The 18,809-nt window shown below is 39.7% G+C and overlaps 1 protein-coding gene across 1 annotated transcript in view; it reads right to left on the bottom strand.

Moving 5' to 3' along the window:
• The window catches only part of LOC132392675 (major facilitator superfamily domain-containing protein 6-like), a 70,513-nt gene that overhangs the window by 10,586 nt on the left and 41,118 nt on the right, over window positions 1-18,809 (bottom strand). The window contains exons 3-6 of the mRNA XM_059966876.1: window positions 10,693-10,790; window positions 8,580-8,741; window positions 3,144-3,242; window positions 665-945 (exon numbers count right to left, since the gene is read on the bottom strand). Coding sequence (XP_059822859.1) covers window positions 665-945; window positions 3,144-3,242; window positions 8,580-8,741; window positions 10,693-10,790 — 640 coding nt within the window. The remainder of the gene's footprint in view (window positions 1-664; window positions 946-3,143; window positions 3,243-8,579; window positions 8,742-10,692; window positions 10,791-18,809) is intronic.

The following is an 18,809-nucleotide window of genomic DNA, read 5'->3' as shown; positions in this document are numbered from 1 at the left end:
CTTACTGTAAGACTAAACGAACTTTCCAAGTGTTGGCGTGTGGCCAAGTGGTTAAGGCTTTGGACTAGTGATCTGAAGGTTGTTAGTCTGAGCCTCAGCTGAGGCAGCATGTGTGTCCTTGAGCAAGGCACTTAACCATACACTGCTCCTGCACGTTTATAGCCCAGTGGCGGCGGTTGGTGCAGTATGGACAAGACAAGACAAATCCTTGAAAACCAATGTAAAGTTCATGCTTCATGCCAGCTTGAAATGGGGGAGCAGCATATGGAATAGCAGTAGGAATTTTGTGCTTTTTTAAAAATCAGGGGTATGCAGAAGCCGAACATGAAACTGGGAGAAGCACAGCACTGACAGAGCTATCCAGCCACCTCCCCCACTAAGCATCTCCTGTAGCAATCTGCTAATCTCACCAGTGCCTCAGAGCCCACACAACTGGAGTCAAAGCATCATGCTTGACCCCACAGAATGCCTAAGGAGAATAATAAGTTCCCTAATATTGTTATTAGTCTGGAGTTCCCTGTTTGCTGCTGTTATTTATGAACACCAGATATCTTTGCTGAATTCACAGGAAGTCTACCAAAAGTTAGGGTGTTCACTATTTCTATTGTAAAATCTTTTAAAATAAATACAAGCAGAGTGGTGTTTGTTGTATAATGAAACTAACCTGTAGAACTTGATGCTGAATTGGTGCATCTGCCTTTGCCAGCTTTGCCATCTCAATAACCTGATAAAGGGCAAACACAATATTGACCCAAGGCGATGAGCTGACGGTCCAGGCTGGTTTTGTAACATCTTCCTGCTCCTCTTGGTACTTGGTCTTTTTCAGAGGGAGTTTAGTTTCAAGATGGGGCATAATGCTATCCGAGTGGTGCTGTACAAGATCGATAGTCGCTATGGGAACAGGACTGGATGGAACTGGAATCCGTTCTGCCAGCATCTTCTTTTCTACAAGGTCAAAAAGAGACAGGATTAAAAAGTACTCCCATTTTTTGAAACAGAATGTTTTACATGGTAGTAAATCATCTGGAAGGTAGTTAAATAGGCTCATAGTAACAGCTGCAAAATCTAATTTTGAAGGGGGAATACAAATTGGCTGTTGTGTTGCATGTTCGTCACAAGCTGCTCAAGCCAAACTTCTGCCCTCAGCAGTAAAGGAAAAGTGAAAACTCTTCTGATGCAAGAGGCCTGAAATTAAACCGAAAAATGCTGAAACCCCCCAGCACGTCAAGGAACATCTGCTGAAAGAGAAACAGTTAACTTTTCAGAACCAAGACCCTTCACCAGAACTGGTGAATGAGCAAATACTTCTGCTTGTGAACAACATGATACAGTTACATGCAGTTTGGAAAATAGATAATATAATTGCTTTATGATGCTGGCCTTCATTTTTCAATAGCAGAGAATTTTAAGAGCTGGGATATCATATCAAGTTTTATAAAAGTTTGGTTGGAATACATCTGGAGAATTATGAGCAGCTTTGGTCACCACACAATAGGAGAGATGTGATGTACTGGAGGGGAGCAGAGGAGATTCACTGAGATGCTATCTGGATTGGAGCATTTCAGTTTTAAAGAAGAATGTGGAGAGGCTGGGTTTATTTTCCCAGAGCAGAGGCTGAGGGGCAATGTGATAGAGATAGATAAAATTGTGAGGGGGATGGACAGATTTAATACTAAACGTCTTGTTCCCATGGTGGTGGTATCAAAAATAAGAGGACATAAGTTTAGGTGAGAGGTAGGAGGCTTAGAGGGGATCTGAGGGAGAATTTTTCTCTACACAAAGAAAAATTGGAGTGTGGAATGGGCTGTCCAAAGAGGTGGTGAAGGCAGATACTCTCACAACATGCATGTACTAAACAGGTACTTGAAAATGCCAAGACACAGAAGGTTATTAACCTAATATAGAAATAGGACTAGTATAGGTACAGCAGGAAGCATGAACATGATGGGCCAAAGGGCTTGCTTCTGTGTCGTGCGACTTTATGACTCAATGAACTCATTTGATAGAACTACTTGGTGTATATTCAGATTACCTATTCTGATAAAATCTGGGTTAAACTAAGCACATCCCATTTGTTGAACTGCATACAAATTCCACTAGAGTTTGCACCACCTTTGTTTCAGCAGCAGAATAACTAAAGGTACATTTCTGCAAGTGTTAGCTACGGCAGTTTTCATATTTCACTCCAAAGACAACATGCAAGATTGCTTGACCATTATACGGACAACACTTTTGATTTATGTCACTCATGTACTTGTGACATAAATGAGGCACACGGCCTATCAGATTCTTGCCAGCTCCCCTGCAGAACAATCCAACCAGAACAATTTCCCCTTTTCTATAGCCTTTCAACTCAATCTCTTTTTGCCTTTTACCTATATTAAAAGGTATTTTACAGTCAGCAATGAAACTAACAACAGATTACTGGGATTTGGCAGAAACTGGGTGGAGAAGGGAGAGGAAGGTGGCGGAGAAGTAGAGATGTTGCGGGTATAGCAGTGGGAATGGAAGGGGGATTCAGGAGGCAGAAGGAGCATGGAATTGGGAGCGCCAATGGGAAGCAGGAGTAGCAGGGATGAGGGAGAGAGAGAGGGGCATAGGACTGGCTGGGGTGCCGTTCAGAGATGATCAGGAGAGGCTGTGGGAAGGACACAGGAGAGGAGTGAGAATGAGAAAGGAAGGGAAGTGGCTTGCTAGCATGAGCACAGCAATAGTGCCTTCACCCTACCTTGTCAGCTAGCCCATGCCCACACAACCTAATCTCATTAACCAACACATTCTCTCCCCTGGTCTTCCATATGTTCATTTATAGGGGCAAGGGATCTGCAGTAGAGGTTGTGTGTGTTCGAGGAAGGAGGACAGGGAAAAGTGTGCTAGTGGGAGGATTGTAGGAATGACAGGGATCTAGGAACAGAAGTGGGAGGGCTGCAGAAGCAGGAGAGAGAGGAGTATAGGACTTGTCGAGGGAAGGTGAGGACAAGAGGGCTGTGCAGGGGTAGAGAGGGGAATGGATGGGGCAAAACGGAAAGGTTTGTCAGGCCCAGCATGATTCCCTGAAATGGCTTAGGAAGCACTAGACAATCCTGAATTTTAAATGACTTTGTTTTGTGATTCTACTCATTGAATCTAATATTGACTAATACCTTCATCTTCATCGGGCACTGCCAACCACTGGATTAAGGCAAAAAGTAGGAGAATCACCAAAGAGGCCATTCCAATGCCACGGAACGTTTGTTGAGCACCTGAAATCCAGAATCACACAATGTCACATCTAGTTCACTTACCAATACCCCTATTTTACCATACACCAGTAAGAGGCATTTTAATGGGTGTTGAATTAAAATCTAGTAATACTCCAAATGAAATCACACTGCATAAAACCCTTTAACTTCCGTAGCAATTTTAACCTGGTAGTTTGCTATTTGCTGTTCCAATAAGATCACAATTATATACTTATTCAAGACATGCCAAATGACTTTACATTGGAGCTCCCTTTGAAGTCTCATCACCATTGCAGTGTGAGAAATGCAACAATCTGTTTTGTATCCTCCTGCGATCAGTAGTAAATGATAACCAGGGCATTTGATTGAAGATAAATGTTGACCAGGATGTGAGAAAGTCCCCCTGTTCTCGTTCTAAGTGACAGTAATGGGAATTGAGAGAGCTGTGAGGTCTATATATTTTTATGCCTTATAAAAAGGCACCAACACCAGTACTCCTCTAACTGGAAAGTCTGCCCTTATTTCTACACACCTTTTATCAAGATGGGACTGGAACCCCTAACCTTCTGAAAGAGAAGCAAAAACCCAACCAAATGGGCCACGGCTGACCATTCATTATAGCTTCTATCAATTATGAAAGAGCACACAAGTATCTTAATCAACTGAGCTGGAGTCAAACATCTACCCACTCTGCTCCACTCTAATTACTTTTCGTGCATCTCTGGAGTTTATCATTTTTCTGCTAACACGGGCACCCTCAGTGCTCAAGGAAGTTCACTTTTTAATGCTTGCCCAAAGTTTACTTGGCATATCTCTACGGCAAAGCTGAATCTGAAAACTTCATCAGAGGCAATAAAAATGTTTAAATGAAAATTGAACAAAACTGCAGATGTTTGAAATCCAAAACAAAAGCTGGAAATGCTCAGCAGTGTCTGGGGCAAGAGAAAGACTGAGCATTTCAGGTCTGAGAACATGTGTCAGGCCTGGGAAAAGTTTGTTTTGAAATTTATTATCCATGGCCCATGCCACAAATCCTCCCTTTTGACACCGATTTCTCCAAATGGAACCAAATGTAAGGAGCAGAACATAACTCCCATCTGTGCTTTTCTCCAAGGAAACATTTGGAAACAAGCATCTCTATAAGTGTGAAGATGGAAGGAACAGAACTGTAAATGAGAACAGCAAAAGTGTTGTAGCCAATGAATTAAAATTATATTTGATGCTTTTGTTCAATAATTTATTGATTATTTATATTTGCAGCATTAATATAATGTCAAAATTGGTATTTTTCCCAGTACTATAGAGCAAACAGAAACACATATGCCTAAAGTAAGATGAATTTCAGAGGCAGAACATCATGTGACAATATTACTAAACAGCATATTTAGCATCATCAACCAGGAGTTAATTTTCAGACAATGCTCCTCTGTAGTACCTTTTCCATGAAAAGTATCAATGATTTTAATCAGTTTTAGAAATGTTGCTAGGGTAAGAATAAATCCGAGGACACTATTGCTTGCATTATTATTTCCTTCAGGTTTGGAACATAACTTGAAAAAGGTTGGTCTCCCTCCTAACACCTGTGTGTTGGAAGGGTTAATAGTGAAGTCTATTTATCTCTCAGCTTTTAAACAAAGATGTACCTACCATGTCCAAGGCATTTTCAATCTCGCTGTCTACTACTTTTTTTATATTGGAAAATGAAGTCAAATGTTTCAAACAACTGTTAGACAGACATAAAATTTCAATGCTGAATTCTGAGATTTCAAAACTCACTAAAAGTTAAAGAAAAATATTTGTTTTCTACAGAGATATTACAGTGATATAATAGTGCTCTTTTAATTTCTATTTCTCCAAAATTTCTTAAATTCGTCTCTGTAATATATGCACTTCTAAATCTTTGGGATTACCACATCCCATAATATGTTGTTGATATATTGAGTACATTGTGTCTATTTCCATTTCAAATACCAAGAGATTCTGATTTTAGATTACACACTAATCCAAAAATGTTTTTTTTTACAAACTTAAACAGCAAGAGAACGAAAAAGAATTAAACATAATCACTTTGCCGCTGGTTGGAGATATTAACTTGGAGTTGATATCAACATTTTTAAGTTGTCTGACCTTTTGGTGAACTGTTTACAGGTTTGATGGATTTTCTTGTCTCTTCTAGGCTTTGTGAGACAGTGTGTAAGGAAATCAGAAACAAAGCTTCACCTCGTTTTAAATCTGAATTGGTGCCAGATTATGACTTCACCCCTAAAGTAAAAACATGTCTCTTACAAACCACATAGAAGGAACCTGTTTGAAGAACACAGGTCAAACTCATCTTGATCAAATCCCAGAGAACAGATTAAACCCTGAAAGAGGTTAAAACTAAATTTCCCTTGCCCTCTATAGTTTAGTGCAGATTATATCATTTCACAACTGCACAAATGTAAAATGGGGAAGATTACTTCCAGGTGACATCACTCTCTTTGTTATTGTAATCAGGTACGTTGCAATGGAAGAAAATAAATTGAATTGAACAGTTTTAACAAGAAATGTTAGAAAGGATGCTATTAATAAGTAGTTATTTTGTTCATCTCTACTGATTTTATTTTTGCCTTACATTATTTCATGTCCTTTACCATGCGTGTTACTGATTCTCTGATACTAATCCCCTTAGGGTATTTATTTCAACCTGTAAAACTGGAAGGTAATTGCAGTCAAGTATGTTATCAGACTTTATAGGGCTGGCACAGTAATTAAGTAATTTGTTGCTTACCATTGCCTGGTACAAGTATACCTAAGAGAACTGATAGTTCATGATCTACAATACATTTCCTGAAAGTGATATGGTAGTAGACAAGATACAAAACTTTCAAAAGAAGATTAGATGCATATTTAAAAAGGTCATGTCTGTGCAGCCATAAGCAAAGAAAAGGGAGGTAAAAATGGATAGTTCTACCAAAGATGCTACAGAAACAATGGAACAAGTGATTCATTTAAATTGTCTCACAGCCCAGCCTTTCAAAGTGCCTTAGCTTTGATCAACTAAGTGTGCATGAATTAGAGCATAAGACATAGGAGACGAGTTAGGCCATTCAGCCCATCAAGTCTGCTCTGCCATTCCATCATGGTTGATCTCAGATCCCACTCTGCCCCATACATCTGCCTTCTCACCATATCCTTTGAAGTCCTGACCCATCAGGAAATGATCAACTTCTGCCTTAAATGCTCACAGAATTGGCAGAGCATTCCACAGATTCACTAGTCTCCGGCTAAAATAATTCCTCCTTACCTCTGTTCTGAAAGTTCACCCCTCAATTCTGAGGTTGTGCCCTGTAGTTCTGGATAACCCACTATAAGAAACATCCTCTCCACACCCTCCCTAACTAGTCCTTTCAACATTTCATAGTTTTCAATGAGATCCCCACACATTCTTCTAAATTCCAGTGAGTACAGACCCAAAGCTGCCAAATGCTCCTCATAATGTTAACCCCTTCATTCCCAGAACCATCCTCGAGAACCTCCTCTGGACTCTCCCTTCTGAGATATGCTGCCCAAAACGGCTGACAATACTCTAAGTGCAGCCTGACTAGTGTCTAATGAAGGCTCAGCATTATCTCCTTGCTTTTATATTCTATTCCCCCTTGAAATAAATGCCAACATTGCATTTGCCTTCTTCACCACAGGCTCAACCTGTAAATTAACCTTCTAGGCATCTTGCACGAGGACTGCCAATTCTCTCTACACCTCTGATGTTTGAACCTTCTCCCCATTTAGATAATAGTCCGCTCTATTGTTCCTTTCACTCCGCATTATCATACATTTCCCAACATTGTATTCTATCTGCCACTTTTTTTGCCCTTTTGTCCAATTTGTCAAAGTCCTGCTGCAATCTCACTGCTACCTATCCCTCCACCTATCTTCGTAGCATCTGCAAACTTTGCCAGAAAGCCATCAATTCCATTATCCAAATCACTGACAAACAATGTGAAAAGTAGTAGTCCCATTACTGACTCCTGAGGAACACCACTACTCACTGGCAGCCAACCAGAAAAGGCCCTTATTATTCCCAGTCGCTGCTTCCTGTATGTCAGCCATTCCTCTATCCATGCCAGTATCTTTCCTGTAACACCATAGGATTTTACCTTGTTAAGCATCCTCATGTGTGGCACCTTATCAAATGCCCTCTAAAAATCCACTGCCTCTCCTTTGTCCACCCTGCTTGTTACTTCCTCGAAAAACTCTTAACAGATTTGTTAGACAAGATTTCCCTTCAGAGAAACCATTTTGACTTTGACTTATTTTATCATTAGTCTCCAAGTACCTTGAAACCTCATCCTTAGTAACAGATTCTCCCAAGCACTCCCACAAGATCATTACCAGAACATCTGTTATCTCCTCAGCAACCTCTCTCAGGACTCTGGGGTGAAATCCAGGTGGCCCAGGTGACTTATTCACCTTAAGACCTTTGAGCTTGCCTTGAAGTTTTTCCCTTGTAATAGCGATGGCATTTACTCCTGCTCCGTGACATTCATGGACCTCTGGCACACTACTCGTGTTTTCCACAGTGAAGTCAAATGCAAAGTACCCATTATGTTCATCTGCCATTTCTTTGTCCCTATTACTAACTCACCAGCATCATTTTCCAGTGTGGATTTTCCTGGCTCAATACTGTTTTAGTCAGTATATTTACTCAGTGATCAAGGTCAATTTTATTTTCTGTTTCGATCATAGCAGGCATCCTGAGGAATTTATAACTGAGTCATTAATGTAATGGTCTGACTGTTGATTCCACATGGCATTTCACTTCTCCTCTTTGGATGCCTCCATTGCAAGGTGAACAGGCATCCTGCCCTCATGTCTTTGACCCATCCTATATGGGCAAATATTGCTGTAGATACTAATGATCTCCCCTGAAAAAAAACTTGTTCCATTATTATCGTGATGTTTTAGAATATCGCAGGGGATATTATTCTCAATTATGAACATTTAATATTTCTAAATAAACTGTATGTATAAAGTAGGTGTTTTGTCAAGAATATCAGAAAAGCCAATTCAGCAGGGATTAGATTTTAATGATAGAATAAAACAGCATGCAAAAGCGAAGAAGATTTCCCAAGTTAACTTAATAATAAGCTCTCTCTGAATGCTAAATTTAGTGCACTAATTGTGAGAGGATGCAGCTTTGCAATTTTATTATAGGAGGAATGACAAACTAATCCCTAAATTAGTCGAAGCATTTCAACTTAATGAATATTTGAGGCAGCTTGAAAGAGGACAATTAGGATAAAAAGCTGCTTCGTCAGATAAATAATGAACAGCTCTCTCCCAGTCACTGATATGTCTGTACAGGACATGACTTACCGAAGGCATTCACCATTACTCCTCCCACCATAGCACCACAGCCTCGGCCCAAACCTAAATGGAGCCCTTGTAGGATTCCTTGAGTAGAAGTTCTCAATGCAGGAGGGACGGCAGCACTCAGATAAGAGATGCATGCAGCCCACACTGCTGCATGGGTAACACCTGCAACAAACATAAACACATCTTTTTAATGTTGCATTCATTTTCCGATCAGGCTCTATAATGGTTGCGGGGGGCGGGGGCGGGGAATAAAACATTGTTCAGTTAATCAGACATGTATTACTTTGCAGCTTTGAAAGGAAAGGCATCAAGCCAGCTGAGTCAATTCACAGAGCAACACACACAACGTGCTGGAGGAGCTCAGCAGGTCAGCACATCGTGTGCTTTGCTCTGGATTTCCAGCATCTGCAGTACCTCACGTCTGTGACGATTCATAGAAATGGATTTCGCCCTTTTTTTTTGGCATTTTGAACATATCTGTATAGCTCTTTCAGATACCCCTCAAAAAGGTCACAAAAATTACCAAAATACCTGAGAAACAATGTTGTGATGGATTATACCCAGATATTATACACAAGGAAATCTGCCAACCTCACCCAATCTGTCTACACATGAAAACCCACCAATCCCTTGTCACTCCACTTCAAACCAATAGTAGAAGGGGACATTAAGTATGACTTTGCCAGGGATATCCACATTCCATGAATGAATAAATAATAAAACAAAGGGCTCCTGTAGTCCTGACAGGACGCAGATTCCAACAATTTGCTACACACTGATCTGACTGCCTGCACTCTTGTAGCCCAGCAATGCTGGCAACACAGAGTCTGCAAGATGCCACCTGGTTGTTAGTGAAATCCAAGTTTGTGAATGTCTTTCCTTGTGAACACGATGCCAAGTGATCTCTCCAATGCAGTGGGGGAAAAATAAATTGGGAGGCAAGCAAAAGTCTGTTGCAACTACTTGGAAGCTTACAGTGCTGAGGAATTTGGAGAGCCAACATAACTTTGATCTCCACTGAGAGAGAAATCCAATCAGAGTGTCATTCCACAGCGTTTCATATTTCTGTGATGACAGCCTTGGAAAATCCAAACCTGCAAGTAAATTGCTTGTCAGAGTCCGTGAAGGGCAGTGGTCTCTCTGAATACTCATCTCAAAGTAGTCACTTTATAGATGTTTGCAATGAAGATCTTTGCTTCCTGCCCTGAGGACCCTATGTGGCTAGTCATGGCTATCACAATATCTTCAGTAATGGTTGCTCCCCGCCAGTCCCCAGCTGAGAAAGTTGTAGTTCCTTCAGTTTAAACATATTTCTGTAAAATTTGGAAGGTGATTAAATTGTCTGCAGTCAGTTCTGAAGCTCTCCTGTCAGGTATCTTCATAACATCAGTTTTGTTTTATGCAACAAGGAAATGTGAAGTTCTCTGAGCATTTAATGATGTTCCACTCAATAGCTTCACTTTTTCTACGTAATGTGTGGTTCAGAGCTAGTGATAGCATTAGGTGCTTGAATAATGTTAAGAGAAACATACAGCATGATCTCAGATCAGGAATGTTTGGACTAATTTTCTGTTGCATGCATTAAATGGTCATGAAGCATGATCTAACATAGGTTAGGTCGCTTTTATCTGCAGGCTGTGCATAAAAATGGGACTAACAGATCCAAGTTCTTTGCTTCAGTAGGCATCCCTTTTTCTAACCTTAAAAGTTGATTCAAATTTTTATTTTACATAGTATTTGGAATCGTGGGAAGCTGTTCTGTCATCTGTGGCTATGACAACTCTTTAAAGAGCTATCTGATTAGTCCCTGATCTAGCCCCATAACTATGTTAATATTTCTTGAAAAAGGATTTAATAGCTTTTTTTTAACATTATCATTGAATCTGATTCTACCCTTTCAGGTAATTTGATCCAGCTGGCAATGGATGAATATTTTAAAAAGTATCAAATCAATAAAAAGTGACAGGAGGAGAATTATCTTCATGCAGCAAGTGAGAATGGCTCAATTTATCTACTGTTTGTCTAATTTTGGAGCAACAATTATATCTGATATTTTTATGCTGATATAGCTGAAAATAATCTTTACCATGTTATGTTTTTCCCGCCTTCTTACCTTGTAACACTTCCATAGGTAGGACATACCATGCATTTTCCACATACGAGATATATAAATAACGAGCTGTATTACAAGCCAGACCAATGTACAGTACCCTGGGATATAAAGATAAGCACATTTAAACAATATAAATAGGTTTTTTGAAAGTAAAGTGTGTGTGATACATAAGAACACATGAACAAAAGAAATGGTGGCAGATTAGGCCATTCAGCCAGCCCCCTTGTGGCTGCTCTTCCATGCAATAAGTTCATGGTTCACTTTATATTCTCACTCCACTTTCCTGTGCTAACTCTGTACCTCTCGATTTACTTAATATCTAACAGCTTACTGAATTATTGATTAGACATGGTCACCGAGACTCCGCAGCCCTCTTGGGATGGGAATTCCAAAGATCCGTTGAATTGGCCAAGCACTTATTTTGAAACTGTGGCACCCCAGTTCTAGACTCAAAGCCAGAAAAATCATGTTCTATCTTGCCAATCCCTCCACTAAGAATTTTTACATTCCAGTGAGATCCCTCAATCGTCTAAATTCAAGAGAATGGGGCCAGTTTATTGCATCTCTTTCCATAATACAAACCCACCTTTCAAGCAATTAATGTGATGGATCTGTACTGTACTCCTCCAATTGCAACACGTACACACTATACCAGATGTGTTCTCTCCAGAGCCCTACATAATTGCAGAAAAACATCTCGAGCTCAAAACCTCTTTTATTAAAAGCCACCCTATTACTAGGCTCTTAACTGCTTGCTGTACCTGAGTGTTATTTCAGCAGCTCACATGCAGGGCCCTCAATAAAGTTCCAGCTCTCACCATTTAAGATAAAATTTGTTTCCGTTACTTAACTGCATGACCTTACATTTCCCGCAGTAACTTCCATCCGCCAAGTCCTCACTCGTCCATTTAATCAGTCTATTTCCTACTGAAACTTATCAGTATTCTCCTCGCATCCTTTCCGATTACCCAGCTTTGCAATATCAGCACACTTGCTCTTAGATAGACAACACTTAGTCACCCCTGTATATTATATACACACACACCCACATTGTGAACAGCTAGGAATCAAGTTGTGATCCCAGAGTCACTGTCCCCCAGCCTGAACATTATCCTTTTATGTCTAATAGAATTTATAAAATTAAGAGAGGCATAGATAGGTTTCTTCCTCAGTGTGAAAATATCAAATACTAGATACTAGGCAGAGCTTAAAGGTTAGAGGGGAAGCGTTTAAGAGAGATGTGCAGGGCAGACAAATTTTTGTAGAAGGGTTAGGTGTCTGGAGTGCACTACCGCGGTGGCGCTGGTGGAAACACATACAATCATGACATTTGAGAGGCTAAATAAACAGACACATGAACATGAGGAAATGGATCAAATGCAGGCAGATGGGATTAGCTGAATTAGGAATCACTGTCAGCACACACATTGTGGGCTTGAAGGGCCTTTTCTTGGGCAGTGCACTTCTGTGTTCTACACCTACATTAACCTTCTGTCTGCTAATTAATCCTCAATTCACATAACATTGTTATAATTTTGTTTAGTATCATGAAATGACTAATCAGAGGACTTCTGAATGTTGAAACACACCTCATTTTTTTCAATTCATCTTTAGTTATAACCTCAAAAAGTTACAGTTGTGTCAGACAGGAATTCTCTTTAATAAATGCAAATTAACTCTACCCAACCCTATTATATTTAAGGTCACTGTCACCCCCATTAATAATAGATTTCAGCACTTTTCCCACTATTAATAACAAATTAACATGCCCCATTTTCCTTCCCCCTCCTCTCTTAAACAACTGATGTTTCTACCTCCTAATTAGTATGAACATTCCAGAACCAACAGAATTTTGGAAAATGACAATTTTATCGGTTCTATTATCGGTTCCACAAGTACACTAATCTTAGGATTTAGTTACTTGGAGGCTTTAATCTACTTCTAAAATAATTATTTTTTTTCACCAACGCGTTGCTTCCTAGTATTTGTGAACATATTGTAAAAATTAACTTCCTTGGCATTTCTACATAGCTTATTGAAGGAAATGTTTTATAAATAAACGACGACTTTTAGTGTGGTGTTTTGATAATGCCCTTTTATCTCCTATTCATTCCATTTTAATTCTCATGCGCTCACTATCGTCAACACCCTCTCCCCTCACTTTAAGAAGTTATCCTTGAAAGACAGCCGAGCCCTTACTCCAGAATCTAACTAGAGTGCGCTCTAGTTATGAAATACGTGTACTTCGGATTAAACCTTTGATCCTTTTCCCTTTTACAAAACGTGACGCCCAGAAAGGCAAGCCGCCCGCGAACGCCGACGTAAATGCCCAGCAAGGTGCTGGCTGGTCCCATGTTTACCGAGATAAATTTAAAGCCCTAAACTAGTTCCCGATCATTTCAATTCCACCGCCCCTCACACACCGGGACAGAGTCCAGGGACGATGAAGTAATGCCTCACCCCACTCCCTGAACTCAAAGTACAGTAGATCCGGTTAGTTCACAGATCAACGGGTCTCAGGACTCAAGTTAGGTAGACGGGCTCGACCGGAACCCACTGTGTATAAAGGCTGAGAGAGAGAGCGAGAGAACGTTACATGAGGCTCAGTAAACAGATCTGAAGTTAGGCAGGTTTGCGAGTTTTACATTGATGTTTTATATAGTTTTCTGATCAGTGGAAGTTGTCATAGGATTGTCATCTTGGTGGATTGCTGGAAAGTACAATTGATTGGATGAAATTTGAACAAATGTGTGCATGATGTTAGGAAACTAAGATCAGTTCAGTAACTATAGCTAATTCATCGTCCACAGGCACACGATGAAAAAAATGTTTCTGATTAAAAAGACCTAAGCATTGAGCAGAAGTAAATAAAAGGATGTTGAATAAAGACAGTTCTAGACAGAACTATATTTTTCCACAAGTATTACCAGCCTGTTTCTTTGTTGATACCAATCAATTTGGATGATCTGTACAATACGTCAGAATGCTAGATGTAGTTTGAAGCACAGGTACTTTGACTTTTGATTAAACAAACTTTGAAATAGATTTAATGTATTAATGGAAATTTTAACTGTAAAATATTTAGTATATATGCAACATATACATAAAATTGATGCCTAGCTAGTCATATTCTTTTCAATGTATTCCACATTTTAAATCATAGAGAAAAAAATCAAAGATTTTAAATCATAGATAAAAAAGCCCAGTAAACTCACTGTGTCAGAAAATATATAACTGAATCTGGGTAGTGGGGGGGGGGGGGGGTTAAAAAAAACCTTAATTATCAAATGACTTGAACCTTTGAATTCAAACAATTTAGTCACTGATTAAAATGGCCTGCAAATAAAGTGCTTTATTCTTGGAACTCATGAAGGCAATAAATTTTAATCTAGAGCAATAAAAAGTTTTCAGCTGCTGAACTGGAATTGACATTCAATTTATAAGGTTTTCCAAAATAGCAGGAAGAGGGGTACTTTATAAGAGAGTGATGGAAAAGCCAGAAGGTACCTTCTATTAAACCCCAAGGTTAAATGCCTGTACATTTGCTGATTGTAGCAATGTCATGGCCACAATGAGACTGATCTCCAGATTTTTATACAACAGCTGGAGGCCATTTCAACCTGAAGTATTCATCTTTGCTTGGTGACAAACTTATCTGTTCCGTAGCCATGATTTGTACATACAATGCTTCACTTCATCCAAATACCAGAAGCTCTTGGAACTTTTGATGGCAGCAGTTTCAAGAGCCTGGAATTCTTTGGTATTTGAGGTTGTTTAGTGCATGTAGTCATGTTGCTGGAATAATACAAAAACACTGCAATACAGACTTGAAGAGAGCTGGAATTTGAAGTCAATTACTGTATTAAGCCGTCCACATTAAAGCACCACTGTGGGAAACTAGTCTTGTTCAAGGGTAGATTTCTTTAACCCTCAGGTGTTCTGACACCTGCTGAGCGTAGAACTTTCATTTCTGTTACATTGAAGAGGACCTTTATCTTTATCTGTCCATGTATTTTAAACCCATTGTATCTCTAATCACATCTTTCTTTTACACATAAAGAAGTTTCGACTGAGGCAGATTGTGCAAGTGATAACTTTCAGGTGAAAGGACATCCAGTGGGAAACTCGCCTGTCTTCTCTGTGTACTTAACGTGTTCTGGGATGAGTTGTGCACCCAGTGGTGATGTGCATTGTGATGTGCACATTTTCTCCACCGTCAGCTGAAAACAGGATTTGGGGGCAACATATGATCTTTATTGTTCAAGCGCAGAAAAAAGCTACCAAACAGCTTGCAGAGTACGGCATCAGTACTGTCATATCTATTTCCTGCACTCAACATCTCTTAGCCATATTTGTCATTGAATAACTCTATGGGGAACCAAGTAATTTAATGCTCCCTTCACTTAACATGGCCACTTTACATAAATCAATTTGGAGCTACCTACTCAGATCATGGGCCTTTTGTTCAGCTTACTGATGGCTTGGAGGCTCACACATCACAGGGGTTGACTGGACTGCACCATCAGGTGGAGGGTTTCCAAATGCACAGGAGAGCCTGGGTCCCTCCCAGTCCTCATGACTTCTTGTGCAGACTTTTCTGCAGCTCTTTTTGTCACTGACATACTTAACAGCCGTCAACAAAGCAGAAGTTCAGTTGCAAGCTGTGCAGCTGATTGGGACCACACAGGCTCCATTTTACAACATGGTTCTCCATGCAAAACTCCACAGTGTATCTTGCAAATCTTTGCCAAATTAGAATCACAGAGTCATAGAAAACTACAGGGCAGAAACAAGCCCTTCAGCCGATCGAGTCCATGCCAGACCATTTAAACTGCCTACTCCCTTGTCCTGCACAGCTCTCTATACCCCTAGCATCCATGTACCTATCCAAATTTCTCTTTAATGCTGAAACCAAGCTTGCATGCATCAACTTGTGTTACAGTTCGTTCCATGCTCTCACGGCCTCTGAGTGAAGAAGCTTCCCCTTATGGGCCTGTTAAACTTTTCACCTTTCACCCTTCACCCTTAACCCATGACCTCTGGTTGTAGGCTCAACTAAATTTAGTGGAAAAAGTCTGCTTGCATATCTATACCCCTCATAATTTTGCACACCTCCTTCACAGATCCTGTTAGAGCCTGAGATAGTTTACACTACCTGAGGGAAACCTAGTTTTTCAACACGAGTCTCTTTAAATAAGTTACTTATTTCTCTGTTCAAATGGACTGTTGTAATGTCAAATGTGAACAGTAACCACTAACGCATAGATTTCATCCACTGACATTTGCAGATAACTAAAAAGCCCAAGAGCGTAGCAAGCAATTTACAGATACTGCAGTACATATTATATGCCTGTATCTTTAAGCACTACGCATGCTCTTTGCCATAACCTTGTATGAATTGTTGTATCACCAGTGCTGTTGGCTGTATGCTGTTTGCCATTAACAAAAAAAATATTGAAGGTCCAGCCTACCTGCTTTCCTGCAAATATACACCATGAGGTTTATGCAATGGTTTGGAGTATGAAACAATACCTTATGATAAGAAGATTGAGAAGAAACACTATAAATCAAATGATACAATTTTACAGGTTCCAGGAACAAAGATAGAAAGAAAAAGTTTTGGGTGTGGACAAATACCTGAAGATTACCAAACAAATTTATTCATAGAGTACAAAAATGCCAAGATTGTTTGGTAATACTTTATTCAGCCTCACTCAAGTGGAATAATGTTTTTAGTTCTGGAAAACACAATTTATGAAAGGTCTAAAAGATTCCAGGCCTCTGTCTCTAAATGACTTTGCAGTCTTCCAGCTCAATTCTCAGCCCATTTAAAAAATTCTATTTTAACTCCGCCTCCTGAATTCCATATAAGGGATCTCTGCTGGTTTGTAGGCACAGCTTATTAACTGACGCTGACAAAAGAATTATTTTAATCCATGGATGTGTTTCCAACCCAGACAAACTAAAGGAACAGAAGATCCAATCAGGTTCTGTACACTTATGATGGTCCTATACAACATGAGTAATCAAGCCAATCCGACATCAGATGGCAGTTTGGCAAAAAATAAATGATGTGCCGAATGCAAATTGTATGTAAATCTTCTGACCTTCAGCCCATAATTTTTCTTCTCAATTTGCAAGGAACTTGTGTATTTTTTATATCAGAAATCAGTAACAGCAAATGCAGCCAATTAGCCCTCACCACTGAAGAAAAATTAAGGTTCTTTAACATGAGATTCTGCAGATGCTGTAAATCTTCAGCCACACACACAAAATGCTGGAATAATTTAGCAAGAAAGGCAGTGTGTATGGAGGGGACTAAACAGTTGTCATTTTGGGCTGAGAAGTGTCTCAGCTCAAAAGGCGGATTGTTTATTTCCAATCCTTAGATGCTGCCTGACTTGCTGAGATCCCCTAGCATTTTATGTGTGTTGCTCAAGAATCTTCAAGCTTTTTTAACTCACTGAGTTATAGATCAAGAAAATGCCAGTTTTAATTCCACTATGCCTTGAGTCAGACGACATAGATTGACAGTGCTGAAGATAAACTTCACTACTACCGATTTAGGTAGGTAAATCAGTTAGTGGAAAAAGTGTAAACAGTCAGAATTAGATTTCAATTCGGTACTGTCTGATTTTAATACCTTAAATTTTGATTAAGCAGGTCTTTCAATAAAAGCTGGACTGTTTTGCATTAATTATATGAAAGTCCCATCTATTTAACCCCCATCTTTGCATGAACTATTTTCTCCTTTTTTTGCGGTCATTTGCCTGTCTAAGTAGTTGGAAATATCCGATGCCATTACTTTAGGGAAGAGGAATTTACCCAGTGTCCTTCAGAATTTAGCCTACAACAAAAACTGGACAAATATTTGAAGGTGTTGATATTCCAGGTAGTGTTTGGAGAATTCAGCCAAGAACTAATGAATGAACCAACTGGAACACAAGTCAGTTCTCAGCAATTAATCATAGAGGGATATATTAACTAGTCAATCATTTGGCCTTGCAGAAAAATTAGTTAGCTGGAGATGTCTATTCAAGAATAAAGATGAAGGAAAATATTAACAGAAATTAAGAAACAAAGGGAAAAAGATGAATACAGGAACAAACAGATAAATTAATTACTACAATGATATTTCAAAAGCTTGACATATGATGGATAATGTTGTATTGAGATTAAACTGTAGTAGTAGAAGGTTGTTTGACTCTGGGGAGACCTATTCCTATCAGAGTTGGAGAGCAGGGTCTTCCCAGTGACACTTAAAACCAAGATGAGGAAAATAAAGTTAACCAAGCTGGTCTCATCGTGGCAGAGGGAAGAAACAGTTTATAACCACAGAGATGTCTGATCATGGTTAGTCAGCTGAGAGTACTGACTATGAGAGAGGAGAAAGTTTACTTTGCATCTATCCAATTGTTGGGCGGTCTGAGATGGAGGTTGAGCGTGTACCACTGCAGGAGTGGGTATACTGAGTAGATGTTTCAGAACCTCCTTCCCTCTTCTTCTATTCCCCACTCTGGCCTCTTACATCTTCTCCTCATCTGCCTAACACCTCTCCCTGGTGTTCCTCCTCCTTCCATGATCCATTCTGCTCTCCTAACAGATTTCTTTTTTCCAGCCCTGTACCTTTCCCACCCGCCTGACTTCACCTACCACATTCTAGCTTGTCTTCCTTCCTCTCCCCCTTCCTTTTTATTCTGGCATCTTCCCCCTTCACCTCCAGTCCTGATGAAGGATCTTGGCCCAAAACATTGATTGTTTATTCATTTCCATAGATGCTGCCAGACCTGCTGAATTCCTCCAGCATTTTGAGTGTCGCTCTGGATTTCCAACATCAACAGAATCTCTTGTGTTTATTTCTGCCTCTTGTCCACAACCAATGCAAAAAGACAATAACCTCAGAATTCAAAAACAATTATTTTTAAAATGAGGACACATAACCTCCTTTAACTATATAAATGATCTGTTCTCCTCCTGAAATCAGATTGCTTAAGAGCTTCTAATAAACTCAGAGGATGTGGTTTTTGTGTGGATGGGTTCCTGTTTCAGATTTGTACCTTTAGCAATGATTCCTTCCTAACCCTTCCCTACCCCAAATAACATTGGAGGACCCAGGA

Source organism: Hypanus sabinus, chromosome 4 (genome assembly GCF_030144855.1).
Source record: "Hypanus sabinus isolate sHypSab1 chromosome 4, sHypSab1.hap1, whole genome shotgun sequence".
Classification (NCBI taxonomy): Eukaryota; Metazoa; Chordata; class Chondrichthyes; order Myliobatiformes; family Dasyatidae; genus Hypanus; species Hypanus sabinus.
The sequence above is the reverse complement of the archived record's forward strand: the minus strand, read 5'-3'. Positions and strand labels throughout refer to the sequence as shown.